The 26,587-nt window shown below is 41.2% G+C and overlaps 3 protein-coding genes across 3 annotated transcripts; 1 reads left to right on the top strand and 2 right to left on the bottom strand.

The window, feature by feature from the left end:
* Positions 1-1,413: 1,413 nt before the first annotated feature.
* Positions 1,414-11,267, bottom strand: LOC146134720 (beta-1,3-N-acetylglucosaminyltransferase radical fringe-like). Its single transcript, XM_083397438.1, has 7 exons — positions 10,953-11,267; positions 3,614-3,705; positions 3,496-3,555; positions 2,891-3,011; positions 2,741-2,829; positions 2,526-2,685; positions 1,414-2,264 (listed from the first exon to the last, which is right to left on the bottom strand). Exons 1-7 carry the CDS (start codon positions 11,220-11,222, stop codon positions 2,118-2,120), a joined length of 939 nt encoding a protein of 312 aa, XP_083253564.1. The 5' UTR covers positions 11,223-11,267; the 3' UTR covers positions 1,414-2,117.
* Positions 11,268-14,183: 2,916 nt separating this feature from the next.
* LOC146134719 (uncharacterized) lies at positions 14,184-18,184 on the top strand. The gene has a single exon (XM_083396923.1). The coding sequence runs from the start codon at positions 14,184-14,186 to the stop codon at positions 17,829-17,831; it is 3,648 nt and encodes a 1,215-aa protein (XP_083253049.1). The 3' UTR covers positions 17,832-18,184.
* Positions 18,185-19,435: 1,251 nt separating this feature from the next.
* Positions 19,436-25,247, bottom strand: LOC146134718 (kynureninase-like). The gene is made up of 9 exons (XM_083396910.1): positions 25,023-25,247; positions 24,787-24,881; positions 24,327-24,449; positions 24,030-24,221; positions 23,552-23,707; positions 20,226-20,397; positions 19,966-20,152; positions 19,765-19,891; positions 19,436-19,678 (listed from the first exon to the last, which is right to left on the bottom strand). Exons 1-9 carry the CDS (start codon positions 25,198-25,200, stop codon positions 19,541-19,543), a joined length of 1,368 nt encoding a protein of 455 aa, XP_083253036.1. The 5' UTR covers positions 25,201-25,247; the 3' UTR covers positions 19,436-19,540.
* Between the last annotated feature and the right edge of the window lie 1,340 nt (positions 25,248-26,587).

Genomic DNA, 26,587 nt, shown 5'->3' with positions numbered 1-26,587 from the left:
TTTTATCACCTTAAACTTTAAACTTATGTTTAAAAAATGGGGGTTTGAAGTTTAAACCTTGAAATGCACATTAATCACCGATGGAATAATATTAAAATCATAAGCCAATTTCAATTTGAGTAGAAAATCCATTCTTAAACCTTTAGAATTACACATTTCTAAATTAAGATTGTAGCCATCCTGAGTTTGGTTGACAAATGGCAAAATATAAATTAAGTTGAACACACACCTGACTAGGTTGCTTTATGCAACAACGAAACTAAAAACAAGTAATTCATAAAAATATAACAACAAACATTACAGGTTAGTTAGTGGTCTGGGCAGGTCAACATGTGGCCTCCCTCATAAAGGATGGTAAACTGTACTAAGAGTAAGAGCTGATGTGGATGTAGAACTTCATTGCTTCAGCCCTCTTTGCAAGATGATATGATGGCCGTCAACTTCTGTTCAACCAGGAAGCTGAAATACAAAGCAAAATAATAAACTTACTTAACCAAGCAATTGTAAATATCTAAAAGAAATGACGATTTAGAGCAGGGTGGTTCAAGATTGCCAGCTTCTGGGGCCAAACACAGCAAGCTGGTTCAAGATTGGGGGCCAAAAAATATTAATGCATTGTCCCAATATAATGACATTGATCAAGATCATTTTGGCAGAAAAAAATAAAGTTGCATTTTTGAGAATAAGCATGTTTACCAAATGTCTGCGAGAGGATTAGGAAGAATGCAAGAAACATCATTTGACGATGTTCCATAACAGTGCTTATTTATCTACTGGCGAGATGATAAAACGTGAGCCAGGGTTAGGTTTAAAAACTCGGCATGGCAAAAAAACCTGAAAATGTAATTTAGCTAATAACCTTATTTCATACCGGTACCCAACAAACTTACCGGACAGTTCCCCGACCAGGTGGTTCATCAACAACAGCTCTTTCCACCTTGACAGCATTTCAGCACTGACACGTTTTAGTTTTTCTTTCTGCAATCTCCAGAAAAAAGGAATTTCAATCGGCGCTGATTACTCGTGAGGTCACGTGACGGCTACAGCAGCCTCAAGCATCGACACATTTAGTATTTGGGTGGAGGTGTGAAAGCAAAGCTGTTCAACAAGCTATAATATGTTTGGGAAATGTAAACTGTGCTGGTAGTAATCGTATTTATTTGCAAGTAAAATGAAAATTAAAAGCATTTAATGTTTTTTTTTTTTTTTAAATTACTTTATAAACAAACTGTATGACTGCTGTTTAGGTTACATCGCCAAACGTGCAGCTAATAATGGAAGGACGTACCTTGGTCCAGCCAAGAAGAAAAAATAAGCGTGTGAGGATTTGTCTTTGTAAAATCTTCCCGCGATAAATTCATGAAAATCGAAAAAAAAGAAAAACAAAACATAAGTAATAGAGTTTTACTTTTATTCAAGGATGCCCGAAATATCGAAGTGGTAGTATCGGTGCGAATAGCGTCCAACTCAAACAATTCAGACATGAGTTGAAAGCACTTTTTTATGAAATAGCTAATAGCAATCACGCATTTTGTATCCATGATCCGTTTAACGCATCATTCATCATTTTCATGTTAAAAGAACAACTAAAGTTAGTAAATTTGTTGATGTAATTAACATCTTACTAAAAAGGTAATAAACATTAAATTGTGACGTTACTAGGAAAATCCCATTTGTGACGCAACAATGCCTCGCACACGTTGGTCGTTTATCAATTTAATCAGCATGAGACAACCAGATGGTGGAGGTTAGCCTCTCGTTGGTAAAAGCGTAAAATTGAACGAAACTCATCATTTATTTGTGACAAATGATTCGTGTTAGAAAGGAAGTGCTGCAGAATATAGCCGAGCACGATCCAAACCAAAATCAGAACAGGTTGAAAAATATTAAACCTGACCCCGAGCCTTATATTAGTCTACATCTTAACTTTTATTCTAGAGTTCTGTTAGGGCAACAAGCAAAGCGCCAGGAAAAGATAATGTATCTATCAGTTAACAGCAAAACAATCGTGGACGTGGCACCCATAAACCTAAAGATAAAACTCTGTTTAAACACCTCAATTTACAAATGGCATTGCGTTAATAATCGTTCTTTTAATCGCTTATTACTCGGTAAAGTCATTCCCTCATAGTGAGGCATATTGGCTCGTCAGGATGATGCCAGCAGTGCACAGACACGAAACGGGTCGGGTCTTTCTTCAAGCTGAAAGTGTTGTTGGACGGAGGCACCTCGAAAACGTTGTTTTGATTGTCGCCCAGAAACGCCTGCATAAATATTACGCCTTACAAAATAACCTCTTCCATTAAACTTTACGTTACTTTAAAAACCCTGCAAATTAACTTCTCACAGTGACAAGCAAGATAAAATAAAGGGCTAAAATTGCATTGTTCAATTTTGTTCTTATTTGCTCGTTTTTTAGCTCTAAGCAAGTTTAATAGATACACTCAGAAGGTAACATAGGTTTTTATAAAGGTAAGGTTGTGAACGGCTTTCTGTGGTAAATCTCATTTTGTCATCAAACTCACCGCGTTCATCCACTCCGACGTATTAAGTTCTTTTATACCATTGTACTTATGATAAAAGCGATGAGACTCGACTAGAGGAACTTCAAGTATTGCCGTGATGACGTAACCAAGAGCGATGTCATCAACAAACGTCTTGCATGCGTCAGCAAACTTCCCATCACTGCAAGAAGGCACTTTTATTACAGGGAACCAACAGCAAGTTGCCGGGCACTCACCCGATCAGGGGGTGCAATTTGAGGGCGAGGGGCCGGGTCACGCAAACACCCCCTCCTCCGTGGGCGAACTCGAACAACTTCGGACCTTTCTGTGACGTAACAACAAGCCTTTATCAAAGCACTCTTTCCCACCATAAGACGGCATCTTACCTCCCAATAGGCCACACTTTTACTTCCGAGGTAAACCGACTCGTTGCAATCATGTTTATTAAGTTCCTCCAAAAAATTATCCAACTCCACGTAACCATCGTCATCGAACCTACACCACCATCTTTGTGACGTAACAATGCTTTATTCGCGCTATACATCCACACGTACGAGAAGACCCGACCAAAAGGTGGAAAATCGGTGGCTATTGCACTTTCTAGTTTGAAAATAAATACCGTCCCTGATGATATCATTTTGTGGATCATTTATTTAAGAACATCCCTCAAAACATAACCTACTAAGTGTGAACCTACAGGAGGAATAATGTTAGTACAAATAGTTGCGGTCGGTTAAATGGTTTAGCGACACCCGAACCAAGCTTTAAACACCGACCAAGTGCTTATGTTAATGCCTCTACCAGAGGAATTTTTTAAGGAGCTTATGGGGTCAGATTTAATTTCGATTAAAATGCTATTGAACGTTAAGTCCACCTTAAAGCGGTGGTTGTGACCGAGAAAAATACTTGATTTACTGACTCTAAACGACAAGCTAAGTCCCAAGAATTAGTTAGGGAATATTGAGTAAAGTTACTCGAATAGGTAACTTACTTTTTGTTTGTTGGTAGAAACAAATCGAATTCCGCTCCAGTTTTGCAGCATAAATCCAATCTATTAAAGTCAATCGTAAAAAGCCTTGTTTAAAACTCATACCAACCACCCGACTGACCTGCTGTGAGAATTGCCACAGGAAGTGTTGTGCAATCGGTTGCCCGTCTTCACTTGATATTCTTCGTCAAACACGTCGCTGATAAAGTAGATCTGGGAACAACGTTCAAGGTGCTAGTTAATGACGCAAACTAAAACAAGTTTATTTACAAATAAAGGGGCGATTTTCGATTTGTGCCTGACTTAGTCGGAACCATATAAAGTTAGTCGCTGTAGCACAAAAAGCCAAAAGTTACAAGCCTAGTGCAACGATTCAAGCCAAAAGTAACAACCCTAATGCAACGATCCAAGCCAAAAGTTACAAGCTTAATGCAACGATCCAAGCCAAAAGTAAAAACCCTAATGCAACGATCCAAGCCAAAAGTAACAATCCTAGTGCAACGATCCAAGCCAAAAGTTACAAGCCTAATGCAACGACCCAAGCCAAAAGTAACAATCCTAGTGCAACGACCTAAGCCAAAAGTAACAACCCTAATGCAACGATCCAAGCCAAAAGTTAGAAGCCTAGTACAACGACCCAAGCCAAAAGTAACAATCCTAGTGCAACGACCTAAGCCAAAAGTAACAACCCTAATGCAACGATCCAAGCCAAAAGTTACAAGCCTAATGCAACGACCCAAGCCAAAAGTAACAACCCTAATGCAACGATCCAAGCCAAAAGTTACAAGCCTAATGCAACGACCCAAGCCAAAAGTAACAATCCTAGTGCAACGACCTAAGCCAAAAGTAACAACCCTAATGCAACGATCCAAGCCAAAAGTTACAAGCCTAATGCAACGACCCAAGCCAAAAGTAACAATCCTAGTGCAACGACCTAAGCCAAAAGTAACAACCCTAATGCAACGATCCAAGCCAAAAGTTAGAAGCCTAGTACAACGACCCAAGCCAAAAGTAACAAGCCTAGTGCAACGATTCAAGCCAAAAGTAACAACCCTAATGCAACGATCCAAGCCAAAAGTTACAAGCCTAATGCAACGACCCAAGCCAAAAGTAACAACCCTAATGCAACGATCCAAGCCAAAAGTTACAACCCTAATGCAACGATCCAAGCCAAAAGTAACAAGCCTAATGCAACGATCCAAGCCAAAAGTTACAAGCTTAATGCAACGATCCAAGCCAAAAGTAACAACCCTAATGCAACGATCCAAGCCAAAAGTAACAACCCTAGTGCAACGACCCAAGCCAAAAGTAACAACCCTAGTGCAACGATCCAAGCCAAAAGTTACAAGCCTAATGCAACGATCCAAGCCAAAAGTAACAATCCTAGTGCAACGATCCAAGCCAAAAGTAACAACCCTAATGCAACGATCCAAGCCAAAAGTAACAACCCTAATGCAACGACCCAAGCCAAAAGTAACAACCCTAGTGCAACGACCCAAGCCAAAAGTAACAATCCTAGTGCAACGACCTAAGCCAAAAGTAACAACCCTAGTGCAACGATCCAAGCCAAAAGTAACAACCCTAGTGCAACGATCCAAGCCAAAAGTAACAATCCTAGTGCAACGACCCAAGCCAAAAGTAACAATCCTAGTGCAACGACCTAAGCCAAAAGTAACAATCCTAGTGCAACGATCCAAGCCAAAAGTAACAACCCTAATGCAACGATCCAAGCCAAAAGTAACAATCCTAGTGCAACGACCTAAGCCAAAAGTAACAACCCTAGTGCAACGATCCAAGCCAAAAGTAAAAACCTAGTGCAACGATCCAAGCCAAAAGTAACAACCCTAATGCAACGATCCAAGCCAAAAGTAACAACCCTAGTGCAACGATCCAAGCCAAAAGTAACAACCCTAGTGCAACGATCCAAGCCAAAAGTAACAACCCTAGTGCAACGACCCAAGCCAAAAGTAACAATCCTAATGCAACGATCCAAGCCAAAAGTAACAATCCTAATGCAACGATCCAAGCCAAAAGTAACAACCCTAGTGCAACGATCCAAGCCAAAAGTAACAACCCTAGTGCAACGATCCAAGCCAAAAGTAACAACCCTAGTGCAACGATCCAAGCCAAAAGTAACAACCCTAGTGCAACGACCCAAGCCAAAAGTAACAATCCTAATGCAACGATCCAAGCCAAAAGTAACAATCCTAATGCAACGACCCAAGCCAAAAGTAACAATCCTAATGCAACGATCCAAGCCAAAAGTAACAATCCTAGTGCAACGACCTAAGCCAAAAGTAACAACCCTAGTGCAACGATCCAAGCCAAAAGTAACAATCCTAGTGCAACGACCTAAGCCAAAAGTAACAACCCTAGTGCAACGATCCAAGCCAAAAGTAACAACCCTAATGCAACGACCCAAGCCAAAAGTAACAACCCTAATGCAACGATCCAAGCCAAAAGTAACAATCCTAATGCAACGATCCAAGCCAAAAGTAACAATCCTAGTGCAACGACCTAAGCCAAAAGTAACAACCCTAGTGCAACGATCCAAGCCAAAAGTAACAACCCTAATGCAACGATCCAAGCCAAAAGTAACAACCCTAATGCAACGATCCAAGCCAAAAGTTACAAGCCTAATGCAACGATCCAAGCCAAAAGTAACAACCCTAGTGCAACGATCCAAGCCAAAAGTAACAACCCTAGTGCAACGATCCAAGCCAAAAGTAACAACCCTAATGCAACGATCCAAGCCAAAAGTAACAACCCTAATGCAACGATCCAAGCCAAAAGTAACAACCCTAATGCAACGATCCAAGCCAAAAGTAACAACCCTAGTGCAACGATCCAAGCCAAAAGTAACAATCCTAATGCAACGATCCAAGCCAAAAGTAACAATCCTAGTGCAACGACCTAAGCCAAAAGTAACAACCCTAGTGCAACGATCCAAGCCAAAAGTAACAATCCTAGTGCAACGACCTAAGCCAAAAGTAACAACCCTAGTGCAACGATCCAAGCCAAAAGTAACAACCCTAGTGCAACGATCCAAGCCAAAAGTAACAACCCTAATGCAACGATCCAAGCCAAAAGTAACAACCCTAATGCAACGACCCAAGCCAAAAGTAACAACCCTAATGCAACGATCCAAGCCAAAAGTAACAATCCTAATGCAACGATCCAAGCCAAAAGTAACAATCCTAGTGCAACGACCTAAGCCAAAAGTAACAACCCTAGTGCAACGATCCAAGCCAAAAGTAACAACCCTAATGCAACGATCCAAGCCAAAAGTAACAACCCTAATGCAACGATCCAAGCCAAAAGTAACAATCCTAATGCAACGATCCAAGCCAAAAGTAACAATCCTAGTGCAACGACCTAAGCCAAAAGTAACAACCCTAGTGCAACGATCCAAGCCAAAAGTAACAACCCTAATGCAACGATCCAAGCCAAAAGTAACAACCCTAATGCAACGATCCAAGCCAAAAGTAACAACCCTAATGCAACGATCCAAGCCAAAAGTAACAACCCTAATGCAACGATCCAAGCCAAAAGTAACAACCCTAATGCAACGATCCAAGCCAAAAGTAACAATCCTAATGCAACGATCCAAGCCAAAAGTAACAATCCTAGTGCAACGACCTAAGCCAAAAGTAACAACCCTAATGCAACGATCCAAGCCAAAAGTAACAACCCTAATGCAACGACCCAAGCCAAAAGTAACAACCCTAGTGCAACGACCTAAGCCAAAAGTAACAACCCTAGTGCAACGATCCAAGCCAAAAGTAACAACCCTAATGCAACGATCCAAGCCAAAAGTAACAACCCTAATGCAACGATCCAAGCCAAAAGTAACAACCCTAATGCAACGACCCAAGCCAAAAGTAACAATCCTAGTGCAACGACCTAAGCCAAAAGTAACAACCCTAGTGCAACGATCCAAGCCAAAAGTAACAACCCTAGTGCAACGATCCAAGCCAAAAGTAACAACCCTAGTGCAACGATCCAAGCCAAAAGTAACAACCCTAGTGCAACGACCCAAGCCAAAAGTAACAATCCTAATGCAACGATCCAAGCCAAAAGTAACAATCCTAATGCAACGATCCAAGCCAAAAGTAACAACCCTAGTGCAACGATCCAAGCCAAAAGTAACAACCCTAGTGCAACGATCCAAGCCAAAAGTAACAACCCTAGTGCAACGATCCAAGCCAAAAGTAACAACCCTAGTGCAACGACCCAAGCCAAAAGTAACAATCCTAATGCAACGATCCAAGCCAAAAGTAACAATCCTAATGCAACGACCCAAGCCAAAAGTAACAATCCTAATGCAACGATCCAAGCCAAAAGTAACAATCCTAGTGCAACGACCTAAGCCAAAAGTAACAACCCTAGTGCAACGATCCAAGCCAAAAGTAACAATCCTAGTGCAACGACCTAAGCCAAAAGTAACAACCCTAGTGCAACGATCCAAGCCAAAAGTAACAACCCTAATGCAACGACCCAAGCCAAAAGTAACAACCCTAATGCAACGATCCAAGCCAAAAGTAACAATCCTAATGCAACGATCCAAGCCAAAAGTAACAATCCTAGTGCAACGACCTAAGCCAAAAGTAACAACCCTAGTGCAACGATCCAAGCCAAAAGTAACAACCCTAATGCAACGATCCAAGCCAAAAGTAACAACCCTAATGCAACGATCCAAGCCAAAAGTTACAAGCCTAATGCAACGATCCAAGCCAAAAGTAACAACCCTAGTGCAACGATCCAAGCCAAAAGTAACAACCCTAGTGCAACGATCCAAGCCAAAAGTAACAACCCTAATGCAACGATCCAAGCCAAAAGTAACAACCCTAATGCAACGATCCAAGCCAAAAGTAACAACCCTAATGCAACGATCCAAGCCAAAAGTAACAACCCTAGTGCAACGATCCAAGCCAAAAGTAACAATCCTAATGCAACGATCCAAGCCAAAAGTAACAATCCTAGTGCAACGACCTAAGCCAAAAGTAACAACCCTAGTGCAACGATCCAAGCCAAAAGTAACAATCCTAGTGCAACGACCTAAGCCAAAAGTAACAACCCTAGTGCAACGATCCAAGCCAAAAGTAACAACCCTAGTGCAACGATCCAAGCCAAAAGTAACAACCCTAATGCAACGATCCAAGCCAAAAGTAACAACCCTAATGCAACGACCCAAGCCAAAAGTAACAACCCTAATGCAACGATCCAAGCCAAAAGTAACAATCCTAATGCAACGATCCAAGCCAAAAGTAACAATCCTAGTGCAACGACCTAAGCCAAAAGTAACAACCCTAGTGCAACGATCCAAGCCAAAAGTAACAACCCTAATGCAACGATCCAAGCCAAAAGTAACAACCCTAATGCAACGATCCAAGCCAAAAGTAACAATCCTAATGCAACGATCCAAGCCAAAAGTAACAATCCTAGTGCAACGACCTAAGCCAAAAGTAACAACCCTAGTGCAACGATCCAAGCCAAAAGTAACAACCCTAATGCAACGATCCAAGCCAAAAGTAACAACCCTAATGCAACGATCCAAGCCAAAAGTAACAACCCTAATGCAACGATCCAAGCCAAAAGTAACAACCCTAATGCAACGATCCAAGCCAAAAGTAACAACCCTAATGCAACGATCCAAGCCAAAAGTAACAATCCTAATGCAACGATCCAAGCCAAAAGTAACAATCCTAGTGCAACGACCTAAGCCAAAAGTAACAACCCTAATGCAACGATCCAAGCCAAAAGTAACAACCCTAATGCAACGACCCAAGCCAAAAGTAACAACCCTAGTGCAACGACCTAAGCCAAAAGTAACAACCCTAGTGCAACGATCCAAGCCAAAAGTAACAACCCTAATGCAACGATCCAAGCCAAAAGTAACAACCCTAATGCAACGATCCAAGCCAAAAGTAACAACCCTAATGCAACGACCCAAGCCAAAAGTAACAATCCTAGTGCAACGACCTAAGCCAAAAGTAACAACCCTAGTGCAACGATCCAAGCCAAAAGTAACAACCCTAGTGCAACGATCCAAGCCAAAAGTAACAACCCTAGTGCAACGATCCAAGCCAAAAGTAACAACCCTAATGCAACGACCCAAGCCAAAAGTAACAACCCTAATGCAACGACCCAAGCCAAAAGTAACAACCCTAGTGCAACGACCCAAGCCAAAAGTAACAATCCTAGTGCAACGACCTAAGCCAAAAGTAACAACCCTAGTGCAACGATCCAAGCCAAAAGTAACAATCCTAGTGCAACGACCCAAGCCAAAAGTAACAATCCTAGTGCAACGACCTAAGCCAAAAGTAACAATCCTAGTGCAACGATCCAAGCCAAAAGTAACAACCCTAATGCAACGATCCAAGCCAAAAGTAACAACCCTAATGCAACGATCCAAGCCAAAAGTAACAACCCTAATGCAACGACCCAAGCCAAAAGTAACAACCCTAATGCAACGACCCAAGCCAAAAGTAACAACCCTAGTGCAACGACCCAAGCCAAAAGTAACAACCCTAATGCAACGATCCAAGCCAAAAGTAACAACCCTAATGCAACGACCCAAGCCAAAAGTAACAACCCTAATGCAACGACCCAAGCCAAAAGTAACAACCCTAGTGCAACGACCCAAGCCAAAAGTAACAATCCTAGTGCAACGACCTAAGCCAAAAGTAACAACCCTAGTGCAACGATCCAAGCCAAAAGTTACAAGCTTAATGCAACGATCCAAGCCAAAAGTAACAACCCTAATGCAACGATCCAAGCCAAAAGTAACAATCCTAGTGCAACGACCTAAGCCAAAAGTAACAACCCTAGTGCAACGACCCAAGCCAAAAGTAACAATCCTAGTGCAACGACCTAAGCCAAAAGTAACAATCCTAGTGCAACGACCTAAGCCAAAAGTAACAACCCTAGTGCAACGATCCAAGCCAAAAGTAACAACCCTAGTGCAACGACCCAAGCCAAAAGTAACAACCCTAGTGCAACGATCCAAGCCAAAAGTAACAACCCTAATGCAACGATCCAAGCCAAAAGTAACAACCCTAATGCAACGACCCAAGCCAAAAGTAACAACCCTAGTGCAACGACCCAAGCCAAAAGTAACAACCCTAGTGCAACGACCTAAGCCAAAAGTAACAACCCTAGTGCAACGATCCAAGCCAAAAGTAACAACCCTAGTGCAACAATCCAAGCCAAAAGTAACAACCCTAGTGCAACGATCCAAGCCAAAAGTAACAACCCTAGTGCAACGATCCAAGCCAAAAGTAACAACCCTAGTGCAACGATCCAAGCCAAAAGTAACAACCCTAGTGCAACAATCCAAGCCAAAAGTAACAACCCTAGTGCAACTAAAACCTATCGCGCTATCTTGATTAAGACGTTTCGATACCTGCTTGTATATTTATCAGTTGTTTGGCAACGATTCTACAAAACTTTTCACAAACCTGATCTCTTTCAAGTTGCCTGAACCAAGTGTTGAGAATCATTTCGAGCCTGGACATAGACCTGTGGTTTTTTTTGCAGGTTTTTACGGTGAACAGAACATCGCCCAGTTCTGTCTGCCTCGCTGCAACTTTCTTGTTGGTAACAACCGATTCCATCTCCAAATGAAGTTTAATAAAAACGTCAAGGCAAAAGCAAAGTAGAAGTGAAGCAAAAACCAAAACCCAAAAAAAAACTCTTAAGCCGTTATAATTATATTTCAAGTAGGTCATCTTTTAAATTGTATAGACCGGTTATGGCTCAAGGTTTTACTGTGATATTTCACTTTCAGCTGCTTTAATTTCAACAAACCTTTGAAATTTGCTTGCTGTGTTACAATACCTAATATCTCTAAACGGCAATTAGACCAGCACAGCATTAAATAAATCTTTCAAACAAAATCTGCGTTGTAAAGAAGACAATGCGCGCGACGATTTCCGTTTCTTTGTCTTTACATTAAGACAAAGGTATTAGAACCATGAAGACAAACTGTGACGTAACCCATTGTTCTACCTTTAACAACGTTCCGCTCTAGTGCATAATAGTAAAAAAAAAACTAGACGGGGGTGTGGTTGTTGTATATTTTGTCTGGGGGTATATTTTCAGGGCTTAGTGTTTTTTTAATTTTTCAATTTTTTTTTTTTTTCAATTTTTAATTTTTTTAATATTGTTACTTGATTTAATTTTTCTTTAATATGTTATATTTTGTATAGTCTATTTTATATTTTGGTTATTTCTTATTTTTCTTAACTTGTTTCTGCAAGCAAAAACAGATATGGGCCGAAAACTTTCCACTTAACTTATGGCTTAGACGCAAAACGTGTTTAAATACGATGAGGTATTTGGGTGATGATTGAAACATATATTAAATGAACTGAACTTCCGTAGATAATGCGTACGACCATGTTATTATATTTAGGCCAGCTAACATGTTTAAAACCCAAATATTATCATTCTCTTAAAATGGTTTAACGCCTATGATTTGCTATACTTTTGCCAACTTTTACTCGGTAAATTTTTACCATACCTTGGTCCGTGTAATCACTGTTAAAACACAATTTAAATCTGTAGTTTCGAGCAATATGCAAAACACTTTTGTGTGCCTAATGCGCAACCTATTTAATCGAAAGTTTTGCTAGTTGTTTAGGCCTGGTGTTGATATGTTGGTTAGAGCAACATGCACAACAGGTGCTAACAGAGAGGCGTACACTGCCTTAAGATTTCGCATTTAAATTTGCGGCGGTAAATACATGCTATTGACACTTGATTGATAGGCGAAGCTTATCGCAAAGTAATTGCTCGCCCGAAAAAAATGCTGACGCCGCATTTAAAGCAAGCATTATAAACGAGTCGCCGATATTCTGCTTTGAACATCTCTACTCGAAATGCTTCCCTGCGTTAATTGCACGGTGGGTGAAAGTTTATTCACGGTCTTACCTCTTTGTGTATTACCGCGACAATACGATGAAATACGATTTAGAGAATATTTGAAAAAACGTTTTTGGAGAATATTTGCTATTTGCACCTGTTTCTTATGTTACTCGATTCCAACATATCAATATGCAATTTTAAGTTGTGTAGGCCTGGTGTTTATATGTTGGATTCAAGTAACAAGCGAAACAGGTGCAAATAGAGAGGTGTACATTGCCACCAGATTTCGCATTTAAATTTGCGGCTGTAAAATATGTTGTTTTGTAAGAACATTAAGTAATTTTACTAAAGAGAAGCCTCTTTATAAAATGCAAGTCGCATGCGCCCAGTTTTGGACGAGTCACAATGAAAAACTCACGATAATAAAGCGCAGCAGGCGTTCAGTCGCTTCGTCACTTCACAAGCTGGTCAAAGCAAGCGAATATGAACGAATTCTATATGAAAGTTTTTCTGCTGCTAGTTGGAAGTCGTTAGCTACAGAGAGCTAAAACACAAATATTTCAGGTTTTTACCCCCCAAGCAAAGGCCCCTGGGGGTGCAGCCTCATAAACTTTTACAAAGCACCTACATACCACTCTACGCCATAAATTTGAAGGTTCTACGATGTATACTTTTTCTATAAAGCTTCGGACGAAAATCGGTCTGAAACATGCCATAGGAAACCATATGAAACCAAAAAAGCATAGCGGCAAAACAAGATTTGTCCCGAAAATAAATTTTCGGCCCATATAACTAGACGGGGGTGCGGTTGTTGTATATTTTGTCAGGGGGTATAATTTCGGGGCTTAGTGTTTGTCACAAATTAGAATCTAACCATGTAACTTTTCTTTGTGCGTTAAACTTTGTTATGTTGTTTACAATTTGCCTTTGTGTTACGTCATAATGCCCCAAAAGTGGCGTGATGTTTACCGGTTAAAACTGGTTATTCTACATTAAACGTGGCTGTGAAAACATGTGGTTTTGAGGGCTTCAGAAATCTAACTGCAGGGTAACACTTCTGGGTATTCAGACTGGAAAAAACGTCGAAGTATTTCTCTAAATAACGCGCACAATATTTGTGTTCGTGACAACTGGGGGCTCGTCCGGGATTACTTCTCTTCAGATTTTTCAGCACCAACAGACGAAGATTGTTAGCCATGAAAAAGTTAGCAGAAGCTGGTAAACTCATGGGCCTAACTGGCGAAAATTTACTTAAGTGGGTGAACGAACAGCAAGCGATTGAGCGCGAGGAACGGAAAGAGAAACGTGACTTAGAGGCTGAGGCTAAACGAAATGAGGAACTAAAAATGGCTGAAGCCAACAGGCTAGAAGAAAAGAAAATAGCTGACGCTCAGGCGGAGCGTGAATTTCAACTGGAAATGAAAAGATTGGAGTTACAACTAGCCGAAGCAAACAACGCTAAGGATGTAGCAGCAGTAAGTAAGGCTAAAGCTCCAAAGTTACCACCGTTCGTTGACGGAAAAGATGAATTGGACAGCTACTTACTGAGGTATGAAAGATTTGCTGCTAGTAGTAATTGGGACAAACGCGAGTGGGCCACATCTCTTAGTGCTTTGTTATCAGGTAGAGCGCTAGACGTGTATTCTCGATTGTCAGATATTAAAGCAATTGATTATAATGTGCTAAAGCAGGCATTGTTAAATAGATATGACCTCACAGAGGAGGGTTATCGCTCAAAATTCCGTTCTGCGAAACCTCAGTCGGATGAAAGCTCTACGCAATTCATCGTGCGCTTACAAAATTACCTGCAAAAATGGGTTGAAATGTCTGGTTTCTCTACGGAATGGAAGGAAGTTCGCGATTTGTTCATAAAAGAACAGTTTATAAAATCGTGCTCTAAGGAACTATCAGTTTACTTGCGTGAACAGGCGCCGAAATCATTGGAGTTGCTAGCCACGGTAGCGGATCAATTTCTCACTGCACATGGGAAAAACTTGTCAATTTCGGCTAGCAGAAATTTACCGCAAGCTGACCTGCAGGGTTATGACGTATGCTTTAATTGTAAACAACATGGGCATATGGCGAGAGAGTGTCCACGGTTGAAAGGGGATTCCCGTAATTTAAGAAAATGTTTTATTTGTGATAAGACTGGGCATTTGGCGAGAGACTGCAGATCACGTGTGGCGCCGTCACGGCCAGTTAAGCAAAGCGGAGGAGCTGGTTCAACCTCTCTGGATAATATTGGCAAATCAACTGCAGAAGGAGACGTTCAGCCGTTTGTGACGCCACAAGAAAAACCCGTGAAAGTCGGGCCGCTACCAGTGCGTAAAGGACTTGTGGGAGATCATATGGTTGACACTTTGCGTGATACGGGCTGTACTGGAGTTGTGGTTAAACGGAAATTTGTCAAGGACGGTCAACTGACAGGGCACAGTGGTTTTGTTACGTTGTTGGACTCGAGTACTGTTAAGGCAGACGTGGCTCGAATTCACATCGATTCGCCATACTTTAAAGGAGATGTGGACGCGTTGTGCTTGCCAGACGCCTTGCACGATTTGATAATAGGAAACGTACCGGGTGCCAGGGACCCTGACGATCCCTATCCAATGTGGAACGAAGGTTGTGCCGCAAAGACTCGTTCACAGAAAGCACAGCGGGAACGCAAACCATTAAAAGTGCCAAGTTGTGAAGAGTGGTCTGTTATTGATAAGGCCGGGTTCGAGGCCGCACAAAACGACGACACAACTTTGCAAGCCTTGAAAGGAATGGATGAAGAAAGGGTCAAAGGTGAACAGGTTACTGTGTTTGGAATGGATGAAGGGTTACTGTATAGGAATTATCAGCACCCAAAAGTTAATGGTGGAAGGTGGATCCGGCAGCTGGTTGTACCAAGTAGCTTGCGCCGGAAAATAATGGAGCTCGCTCACGACGCCATGATGGGAGGACACATGGGCATTAAAAAGACGGCTGATAAAATCCTTTCCGATTTTTATTGGCCCGGTCTCAAGGATGACGTCAAGCGGTTTTGTAGGTCGTGTGACATATGCCAACGGACAGTGAGCAAAGGCAACGTTCCGAGGGTGCCGATGGAAAAGATGCCCCTGATTGATGTACCTTTCAAACGTGTGGCAGTTGATTTGATTGGTCCAATCTACCCAGCGAGTGAGGACGGTCACCGCTATATACTTACTCTAGTGGACTATGCGACTCGCTATCCAGAAGCGGTTTCATTGAAAGCGATCACAACCGAAGCGGTGGCGGAAGCTTTAGTTGATATGTACAGTCGCCTCGGAATACCCGATGAGATTTTAAGCGACTTGGGAACTCAGTTCGTATCGGACTGCATGAAGGAGGTGGAAAGACTGTTAAGAATACGTCATTTGACAACGACTCCGTATCACCCGATGTGTAACGGGCTGGTGGAAAAGTTTAATGGAACATTGAAGAGAATGCTTAGGCGCCTGTGCTGCGACCAACCTAAGCAGTGGCATCGATACATAAACGCGCTGTTATTTGCTTACCGTGAGGTGCCGCAAGAATCTACAGGTTTTGCGCCGTTTGAATTGCTGTATGGGAGGACTGTCCGTGGACCCATGTCTATTCTGAAGGAATTGTGGACGAACGCGTCAACGGAACCCAATGTGCGAAGCAGTTACAGGTATGTTTTTGACTTAAAGCAGCGTATGGAGGACACACTGAAAATTGCTCAGACGGAGCTGGAAAAATCACACGAGCGGTATAAAAAGTATTTTGACAAACAATCAAAGTTCAGAAGTTTGGAAGAAGGCGATAAGGCTCTCGTTTTGTTGCCGACGGATAACAACAAACTGCTTATGCAGTGGAAGGGTCCATTTGTTGTGCAAAAGAGGACCGGACTCGGCGACTACGTGCTGGATGTTGGGGGAAAAGGGAAGACGTTTCACATTAACTTGTTGAAGCAAAATATCGCGCGAATTGACGACCCAACTGATAAGCCGAAAAATGTTGATGCGTGTTCGGCGACCCTGACGGATGAAGTAGAAAATGATGACGATTTACTGGAGCTGTGTTCATTTTCCGAGAAAGGGACTCTGAACGACGTGAGTTACGGCAAAAACTTGACGGACACTCAGGTATCAGAGGCAGTTGCACTGGCTAAGAATTACAGCAGTGTGTTTAGCGACGTACCTGGCAACATGAACTTCGTTCAACACGAAGTAAAGTTAACGGATGAACGACCAGTTCGTTCCAAGCCTTACGCCGTCCCATACAAGTTACGCGACAGTTTAAAGAAGGACATGGACGAAATGCTACGGTTGGGCATAATTAGGCGATCCGATTCAGCATATGCCTCTCCAGTGGTAGTTGTAGCGAAGAAAGATGGGACTAACAGAATTTGTATAGACTATCGGAAGTTAAACAAAGTGACAACATTTGACCCAGAGCCGATGACGACAGTAACGGATGTTTTTCAAAAACTTGGAGGTGATCGCTTCTTTACAAAAATCGATTTGACGAAGGGTTACTGGCAGGTTCCTGTTGCAAAGGATGATATAAAAAAGACCGCGTTTGTGACCACCGAAGGAAGTTTTGAGTTTCTCAAAATGCCGTTCGGTATGATGAACTCCAGTGCCACATTTGTTCGGGCTATGAGGATTTTGCTGCAAGGACTTAATAACGTGGAAAGTTATATTGATGACATTATCGTCCACTCTACGACGTGGGAGGAGCACATGACTGTTCTAGACACCTTATTTCAGCGACTTCGGGACGCAGGTGTTACAATTAAACCATCGAAGTGCGTGGTTGGTACAGATAACGTCGATTTTCTGGGGCACAGCATTAACCAGGGCGTTATCGGACTCCAGAATGACAATGTCCAAAAGATTAAAATGGCGCAAAGACCATCAACTAAGAAAGAAGTTAGATCGTTTCTCGGGCTTACCGGATACTACCGGGATTTTATACCCCAGTATGCAGCGGTTGCTTCTCCACTGACCGATCTGACAAAAAAGGGTCAACCGAATGTGGTGAACTGGGGAGGTGCGCAGGAGGCCGCATTCCGTTCACTGAAGGGCAGTCTTTTAAACGACCCTATACTTCATTTGCCTGACATCACTAAACCATTTGTATTGCGCACTGATGCGTCCGACAACGGACTAGGTGCTGTGCTGATGCAAGAACACGATGGGAAGTGTTTTCCAGTTAGCTATGCTAGCAAGAAGTTGAACCACGCTGAGAAGAACTACTCCACCATCGAGAAGGAGTGTCTTGCCATTGTTTGGGCAATACGGAAGTTCAGAATATACCTGTATGGTGCTGGCTTTGTCCTTCAGACAGACCACCAACCGTTGGTGTATTTGGAAAGCGCGAAATTTGCAAATGATCGCGTTATGAGATGGGCAATGTTCCTGCAAAATTATCGTATTAAATACGAGTGTATTAAGGGTATAGATAACGTTGGCGCAGACTTTATGAGTCGCCTACGCTGAATACTGTAACTGTGTATTATATATCGTGCGTGATGTGCTTTGTTGTTTTCGTTTCGCAGTGTTTTTCGTTGTGTTCTAATTTGATAACTGTTGACAGAAATTTGGATAATTTCTCTTGAATTGGGGGTGATGTCACAAATTAGAATCTAACCATGTAACTTTTCTTTGTGCGTTAAACTTTGTTATGTTGTTTACAATTTGCCTTTGTGTTACGTCATAATGCCCCAAAAGTGGCGTGATGTTTACCGGTTAAAACTGGTTATTCTACATTAAACGTGGCTGTGAAAACATGTGGTTTTGAGGGCTTCAGAAATCTAACTGCAGGGTAACACTTCTGGGTATTCAGACTGGAAAAAACGTCGAAGTATTTCTCTAAATAACGCGCACAATATTTGTGTTCGTGACAGTGTTTATTTTCAATTTTTATTTTATTTTAATTTTTTTTTTACTTTTTTTATATTTTGTATTGTGTATTTTATATAATAAATTTTGTTTTTCATTTTCCTTAACTTGTTTCTGCAATTAAAAACAGATATGGGCCGAAAACTTCCCCACTTAAAATATGCCTTTGATCCGAAAGGGGTTCAAATATGGCGTAGATTTTGGGGAATGATCGAAACATATATTTGATAAAGAGAATTTACGTAAATAATGCGTATGGCCATTTTATTACACTTTGACCAGCTTACGTGTTTGAAAATCAAATCTTATCATTCCCTTAAAGCAGTGTTTCTTAACCTTTTATACTTGGGGCGCACCTAGAGACGTATGAAAACGTGGCGGCGCACCTTACGAGCGAAGCGAGCGCGAAGTTTTTTAGGTTTACCGATATTTCTCTTGAATTGCCTTCATTTTTTATTATATGGGTTTTATAGTTGCATATCTTTAAAGGGACTTCCAGCCTTTGAGACTAAAAACGTTATTTTGTCCATTAAAGTCTTATTCCGATTAATTTACTTATTTTGATATGTTTTTTACTATTGCTTGCGGCGCACCTAGCAGTCTTCCATGGCGCACCAGTGCGCCGCGGCGCACCGGTTGAGAAACGCTGCCTTAAAGACTTAAAATGGTTTAACGCCAATGGTTTGCTATACTTTTGTAAACTTTTACTCGGTAATTTTTTACCATGGCTTGGTCCGAGCAATCACTGTTAAACAGACTTTAAATCTGTAGCTTCAAGCAATATGAAACACACTATTATGTGCCTAATACGCAAACTATTAAATCGAAAGTTTTGCCAATTGAAATCCAATAAACGCAGTGTTTTTAGTATTTATTTTTGTATGACGCCATGTTATGACGAAGCTTTGTAACGTCGTCGCTAAAAATGCATAAAACTTCAGCATTTTGTTGTTAAGGCACTTGTACAATTTTATTTGTTTAAGCCTGGTGTTGATATGTTTGTTTTGAGCAACAGGTGCTAACATAGAGGTGTACGCTGCCCCTACGCTGCTGTTAAAGATTAAAGTTAGTTATTACGCGATATTAACAGTCGTGAACAGCATCAGCAAATGTAAAATGTTAATCAAACACTCGCATTAAACTACGGCTTGTTTCACGATTCCCGGGGTTTCCTCAAAAGAAAAGATAACCCAGGGGAATAACCAGGGGTAAGACCCAATCTTGAGCTACATACGAGCAAACGATTTGAAGATTGTATTCCACGATTAAAAGCTTATTGCACGAAGTTCACCAATACTGAGCGCCGGTCAAAGTATGCTGTGCAAAATGCGCACGAAGCGGTGTGCGTCGTCGAAGTTGTTGTAAAGTGGGACTGGGGCGACGCGGATCGAGTCCGGCTCCCTTATGTCGCAACAAACGCCTTCACGCTCAAGTGATTCGTAAACCTGAGCAACAACATGCGTATGACGTCATCGGATTTAAAGTTGGGTGTGTGTTGCCAGTAGCAACAAGAACACGTGTGGGGAATCACCTGTTTTACGGGGCGACTGAACTTGAGGGTGAGTTGGCAACCTTGCTCCGGGGGGGTTATGATTTCTATCCAGCGGCTCGAAGAAGCTGTTCGTTTAAAATGATGCTCGATCAAGAATCGCAGGTACCTTAAAAGAACTTACATCTCAAATTGTTGCAAAACATTACAGATAAGGAGGTTATTGCGCAATAATCGACCAACCCGGTCAACAAGACACTCTTCTTGCGCAACTCTTTCATCGAGGTTTTGTTGAAGACGTCCAAACTTGCGCGAACACAAGCGACCAGGACTGGGGGAGGGTTGCTGACCCGGTAACCTTTCACCCCGTGGGTCAGCTCCATCTTGTTTGACATCTCGAAGCGGCTGCTGGACTCGTGGCTCCACCAACCTATCCGCAAACAACAACATATCTATTTTACTCACGCAGATTAAACAATAAGTTGGCTCCTACTACTGCTTACCGCTAAACTTAGGGAAGTTGTTGTGTTTGTGCTTGTTGTGCAAATATGCAGCAGCGATACATCCAGGGCCAGAGTTGAGGTACTTGTAAGTGCACCAAGCGGCAAAATCAACCTTCCAATCATGCAAGGAAAGCTCGATGTTGCCGACCGCATGCGCCAGATCAAACCCAACCTAAGCAACATATGTGGGTCAATTAACTGGTGCAATATGGGGTCAATGAACTCGTGCAATGTGGGATCAATGGACTGGTGCAATGTGGGGTCAATGAGCTGGATAAATGTGGGTCACCGAATTGGTGCAATGTGGGGTCAATGAACTCGCGTAATGTTGGGCCAATGAACTAGTGCAATGTGGGGTCAATGAATTCGTGAAATGTGAGGTCAATGAACTCGTGCAATGTGGGGTCAATGAACTGGTGCAATGTGGGGACAACGAACTAGTGCAATGTGGGGTCAATCAACTTGTGCAATGTGGGGTCAATAAACTGGTGGTGCAATGTGGGGTCAATCAACTTGTGCAATGTGGGGTCAATAAACTGGTGTAAGTTGGGGTCAATGAACTAGTGCAATGTGGGACAATGAACTTATGCAATGTGTGGTCAATGAACTCGTGCAATGTGGGGTCAATAAACTGGTGTAAGTTGGGGTCAATGAACTCGTTCAATTTTGGGTCAATGAAATCGTGCAATGTGGGGTCAATGAACTCGTGCAAAGTGGGGTCAATGAAATCGTGCAATGTGGGGTCAATGAACTCGTGCAATGTGGGGTCAATGAACTCGTGCAATGTGGGGACAATGAACTAGTGCAATGTGGGGACAATAACTCGTGCAATGTGGGGTCAATGAACTAATGCAATGAAGGGTCAATGAACTAATTCAATGAAGGGTCAATGAACTGGTGCAATGTGGGATCAATAAACTGGTGTAATTTAGGGTCAATAAACTCGTGCAATGTGGGGTCCATGAACTGGTGCAATTTGGGGTCAATGAAGGATCAATGAACTCGTACAATGTGGGGTCAATGAATTAATGCAATGTGGGGTCAATGAACTAATGCAATGAAGGGTCAATGAACTGGTGCAATGTGGGGCCAATGAACTAATGCAATGAAGGGTTAATGAACTGGTGCAATGTGGGGCCAATGAACTGGTGCCATTTGGGGTCAATGAATTCGTGCAAAGTGGGGACAATGAACTCGTGCAATGTGGGTCAATTAACTGTTCCAATGTAAGGTCAATGAACTAATGCAATGAAGGTTCAATGAACTGGTGAAATGTGGGGTCAATAAACTAATGCAATGGAGGGTCAATGAACTCGTGCAAAGTGGGATCAATGAACTGGTGCAATGTGGGGTCAACAAACTGGTGTGATGTGGGGTCAGTGAACTGGCGCAATGTGGGGTCACTGAACTGGTGCAATGTGGGGTCAATAAACTGGTGTGATGTGGGGTCAGTGAACTGGCGCAATGTGGGGTCACTGAACTGGTGCAATGTGGGTCAATTAACTCGTGCAATGTGGGGTCAATGAACTGGTGCAATTTGGGGTCAATGAACTCGTGCAATTTGGGGTCAATGAACTGGTGCAATGTGGGGTCAGTGAACTGGCGTAATGTGGGGTCACTGAACTGGTGCAATGTGGGGTCAATAAACTGGTGTGATGTGGGCCAATTAACTCGTGCAATGAGGGGTCAATGAACTGGTGCAATTTGGGGTCAATGAACTCGTGCAATGTGGGGACAATGAACTGGTGCAATGTGGGATCAATGAACTGGTGCAATGAAGGGTCAATGAACTCGTACAATGTGGGATCAATGAACTCGTGCAATGTGGAGTCAATGAACTAATGCAATGAAGGGTCAATGAACTCGTACAATGTTGGGTCAATGAACTAGTACAATTTGGGGTCAATGAACTGGTGCAATGTGGGGTCAATAAACACGTGCAATATGAAGGGACAATGAACTAATGCAATGAAGGGTCAATAAACTCGTAGAATGTGGGGTCAATGAACTAGTACAATTTGGGGTCAATGAACTGGTGCAATGTGGGGTCAATAAACACGTGCAATGTGGGGTCAATGAACTGGTGCAATGTGGGGTCAATGAACTGGTGCAATGTGGGGTCAATAAACTGGTGTGATGTGGGTCAATGAACTACTGCAATGAAGGGTCAATGAACTAATGCAATGAAGGGTCAATGAACTGGTGCAATGTGGGGTCCATAAACTGGTGTGATGTGGGTCAATGAACTCTTGCAATGTGGGGTCAATGAACTGGTGCAATGTGGGACAATGAACTAGTGCAATGTGGGGTCAATGAACTCGTGCAATGTGGGGTCAAGGAATTAATGCAATGAAGGGTCAATGAACTCGTGCAATGAGGGGTCAATGAACTAGTGCAATTTGGGGTCAATGAACTGGTGAAATGTGGGGTCAATAAACACGTGCAATGTGGGGTCAATGAACTTGTGTAATGTGGGGTCAATGAACTAGCGCAATATGGGGACAATGAACTAGTGCAATGTGGGGTCAATGAACTAGCGCAATGTAGGGACAATGAACTAGTGCAATGTGGGGTCAATGAACTAATGCAATGAAGGGTCAATGAACTAGTGCAATGCGGGGTCAATGAACTAATGCAATGAAGGGTCAATGAACTCGGTCAATGTGGATCAATAAACTCGAGCAATTTGGGGTCAATGAACTTGTGCAATATGGGGTCAATGAACTCGTGCAATGTGGGTCAATGAACTCGTGCAATGTGGGTCAATGAACTGGTGCAATGTGGGATCAATGAACTGGTGCAATGTGGGATCAATGAACTGGTGCAATGTGGGATCAATGAACTCATGCAATGTCGGGTCAATGAACTAATGCAATGAAGGGTAAATGAACTCAGTCAATGTGGGATCAATGAACTGGTGTGATGTGGGTCAATAAAGTAGTGCAATATGGGGTCAATGAACTGGTGGGGTCAATAAACCTTTTTAGGTTTGGTGAACCCTTAAATTTGTTGTGACTAACTCATGCACCCTGCTTACTCTAAAGGTAAACTGAGGTAAAAAGCATTATGCATATCAATATCATCCTGTCAATTAAACGGAGAGGAGCTAACTTACTTGATTATTATGTTAATTAGCTTTATGAAATTGCCGTTTATTCAAAAAAAATTAAAAATGTAGCTTAAATTTGCATGGGACAAAGTTTTATGTTCATAAACTGTTAATTTTAGTATTTTGGCATCATTAAGAAAATATCTTTAGGGACAAAACACTCGAACCAACCATCCATAGTTTGGTGGCCCCTGACATAATAAGCAATCATCCTCACCATAGCTCCAACGCTGTGAGCAGCTTTAGTGATGCGCTCCATGTCAAACACTTGCCCATTGTAATACTGGACTCCTGGCAATAACACCACAGATATTGATTCCCCCGCAGAATTTATCTCGGAAATAATCTCATCCATGTCCCAGTACTCACAGCCCTTGTAGGACAGAAAGATTATAAAGGTTTTTTTAAACATGTGTCACTTATAACTATTGTTAGATCGGTATATCGGTATCGATAAATGTAGGCCTATACTTTGCCTGAAATTTTACTATAAGAATATGATATAATTTTTTCTGTACAACAAACAACTTACCCATTTTTAATGAAAAAAACTTGGGTTTTAGCATCATGCCAAGTAAATTATTAACTAATAACTCTTTGTAACTTTGTCAAAAAGATTGTTGCTAAGTATATTCTCCAGCAAATGTTTTATACACAAATAATGTTATTTAGAACTAGAATTATGATGAAGTAACCTTTTTCCTGTTGAGGAACACCATGCTTGTTCCGGGGTCAAAGCCCCTTTGTTTTATTTGTGACTCAACAATGTAATGGTCAGATGGAAAGGCTTTTTCTTCAAGCAAGATTTTATGTCGTGTTTTTGTCGGTTGATAAAAAGAGACCAGCAATAAATGAAGGTTCACACTAAGTCCATTCATAACAACAACCTAAAACACAGAAATATTCAATGAAATTATAACATATTAGTTATTCAATTTTATATAACAAATTCAAAGTGTTTGTATCACTTAGTAAACACCCATTTGTTTTACTTCGTCATTTTGTGCGCCAACGAGTTTTGCCATATCTTGAGTGACGTAATTGTCACAGTGAGCCGCTGGAAGGGTTCCGTGTTTGTGGCAGTGATGACCCTTCTTCGACCAGTTCAACAAAACCTGGAGAAACATCAGTAAGCGGAATTACAAAACACCTGTTTGTAAAAACTGCTCCATAAAAAGTCTTAAAATATACAATAAAAACATGAAGTGTAAAGGGCAATATAAAAATCCTTTAAAAAAGTAACATTAAAACAAGTAGTAAGAATATCAAAGCCCATACAGAAGTAGTAAAGTTTCAAATAACTCTTTATTCATTTTCGAAATGTTTAAAATGATTTCTACTTTAGCATGGGCCTTAATATTCTTACTATGTTTTACTACAACCTCCAACCATTATGCTTCAAAACATTTAATTTCAAATGTTATACAGCTAAACATTTTAAAACTTTAAAACCTGGTTTATCTTGCTTTTAGTTGATTTTGGCTGAAGTCCAAGTGAGTTTCCGCAGAGATAAACACATTTCTTGCCTTTTGCCTCTTCTCTATTAACTGACAGATGTACACAATTGGTCACAAGAAGGATTAATATTAATTGTTTTTATATTCCAAAGCTACAAAAGTGATTATGGCATTATATTAAAGATTTTCTGCTAAATTTGACCAAAAAAATTTATTAAAGTTTAAATTTACCTCCTGGAAATTCCTGGACATCAGGGAACAAAAATTCACTTCGAAGATTTGACAAAACGTCTTCTGAATCTAAAAGTTCTTTAAATTCTTCACTTGTAATTTCAAGTTCAGTTTTTGCCGAAAGGTTTAACAAAAAATCATCAACAGTAGGAACCCCCAACAATTCTTGGCAAGACATTGCTATCGCCGAACTACAAATTGTCAGTAGGAATAAAAAACGTTAGTTTGGACATGACAAGTATTTATTCAACTTTTTTTTTAAAACCCTTTTAACAACTTTTTTATTAAAACACAACAAGAGCTTGGCTGCCAAAATCACAAACAGAGAAATTTAAGGCTTTCCAGTTCATCACAATTAGACATGGTCTGGTTTGCAGCGAGGATTTACTGTTGTTGTAAGGTCTGCATGTTCCACTCTTATAACTGTGCTAAAATCACAAAACATAACACGACATATTAAAACCTAACTTAGCTTCAGCACTTTCTGCTTCCAAAGTTCCAAGGTTGAGTAATGAACACTAAAGCCGCAGTTTAACGAAACTATTATAAACTTTGCATTCCAAAATTAACAAATATATTTTGGGTGCTTGTAAACATACTCCGCTGGTGAAGAAAAATTTTAACATTATAACCTAGTCTGTTCTCACAATATAAATGCGTTTTATTAGCTCCCAACTTATTTATGCGAATCTCTTACCTTTTGTTCACTTTAATTATATAAAAAGCTAAGAGCACAGAAATGTGCCGCCAAAGCTTCGCATTTCTACTTAACTCTTAGCATTTGGGCCGCGGCGAAATAATATTGTGAAGGAGAGCTTTAACCAATAACCAAAACAAAAACTGTTATTGTTTCCAAAACAAGCGCTCTTCGATTGTGCAGCAGAGCGTAAAATCGCGTCTACTTGAAGGAACGCGGAGCAGTAATAAATGATGTTGCACCCGATCCGTCAGAAATCAGTGCAGTTCTAAGCAAAAAGGTCTACGACAATCAGTGCATTCAAAGGATCAAAAAGTCCAACTTTTAGACTTTGAGGTCTTGGACAATGCACTGATTTGGACCTTTAGGTAAACTCCCGGCGTAGATAAATAAAAAATATTCATTGCGATTAAAGTTGCTTCTAGTCTAGGAAGCAACATCTGAATAACAGCACTATAATGAATCTGAAATATACGTGTTGTTGTCGAACTCGTGTGCTAATGCGACTGCCTTATTTCATTTGAATTGGCAAAACTTTACCAACACGACTCAGCGACATGATCACCTTATTAGCAGGTTTCCGCTGACGCGTCACATTCCTTCTGGTTTGTCATGCATGCATAAGTCTGGATGTAGGTAAAAGTTGATGCAATATGGCCCCAGTAACCTACAGATAACCATTATCATCAATATACCAACACAGCGAACAAGTTAAGGGACAAAACATTATTATAGCTTTGGGGTTAAACGTGCGTAACAGTATTTTGTAAATGCACAATGCCTGCAAAAAACGCAAAGCATTTGGCAGATAAAGGCGGAAGCGTGGTTTTTGCGACAGATACGATTATAAAGATGCTTTGCCGGGGTT

The sequence above is a fragment of the Ascidiella aspersa genome, chromosome 9 (assembly GCF_963924565.1).
Source record: "Ascidiella aspersa chromosome 9, kaAscAspe10.2, whole genome shotgun sequence".
NCBI lineage: Eukaryota > Metazoa > Chordata > Ascidiacea > Phlebobranchia > Ascidiidae > Ascidiella > Ascidiella aspersa.
This window is presented reverse-complemented; position numbering and strand designations above follow the sequence as displayed.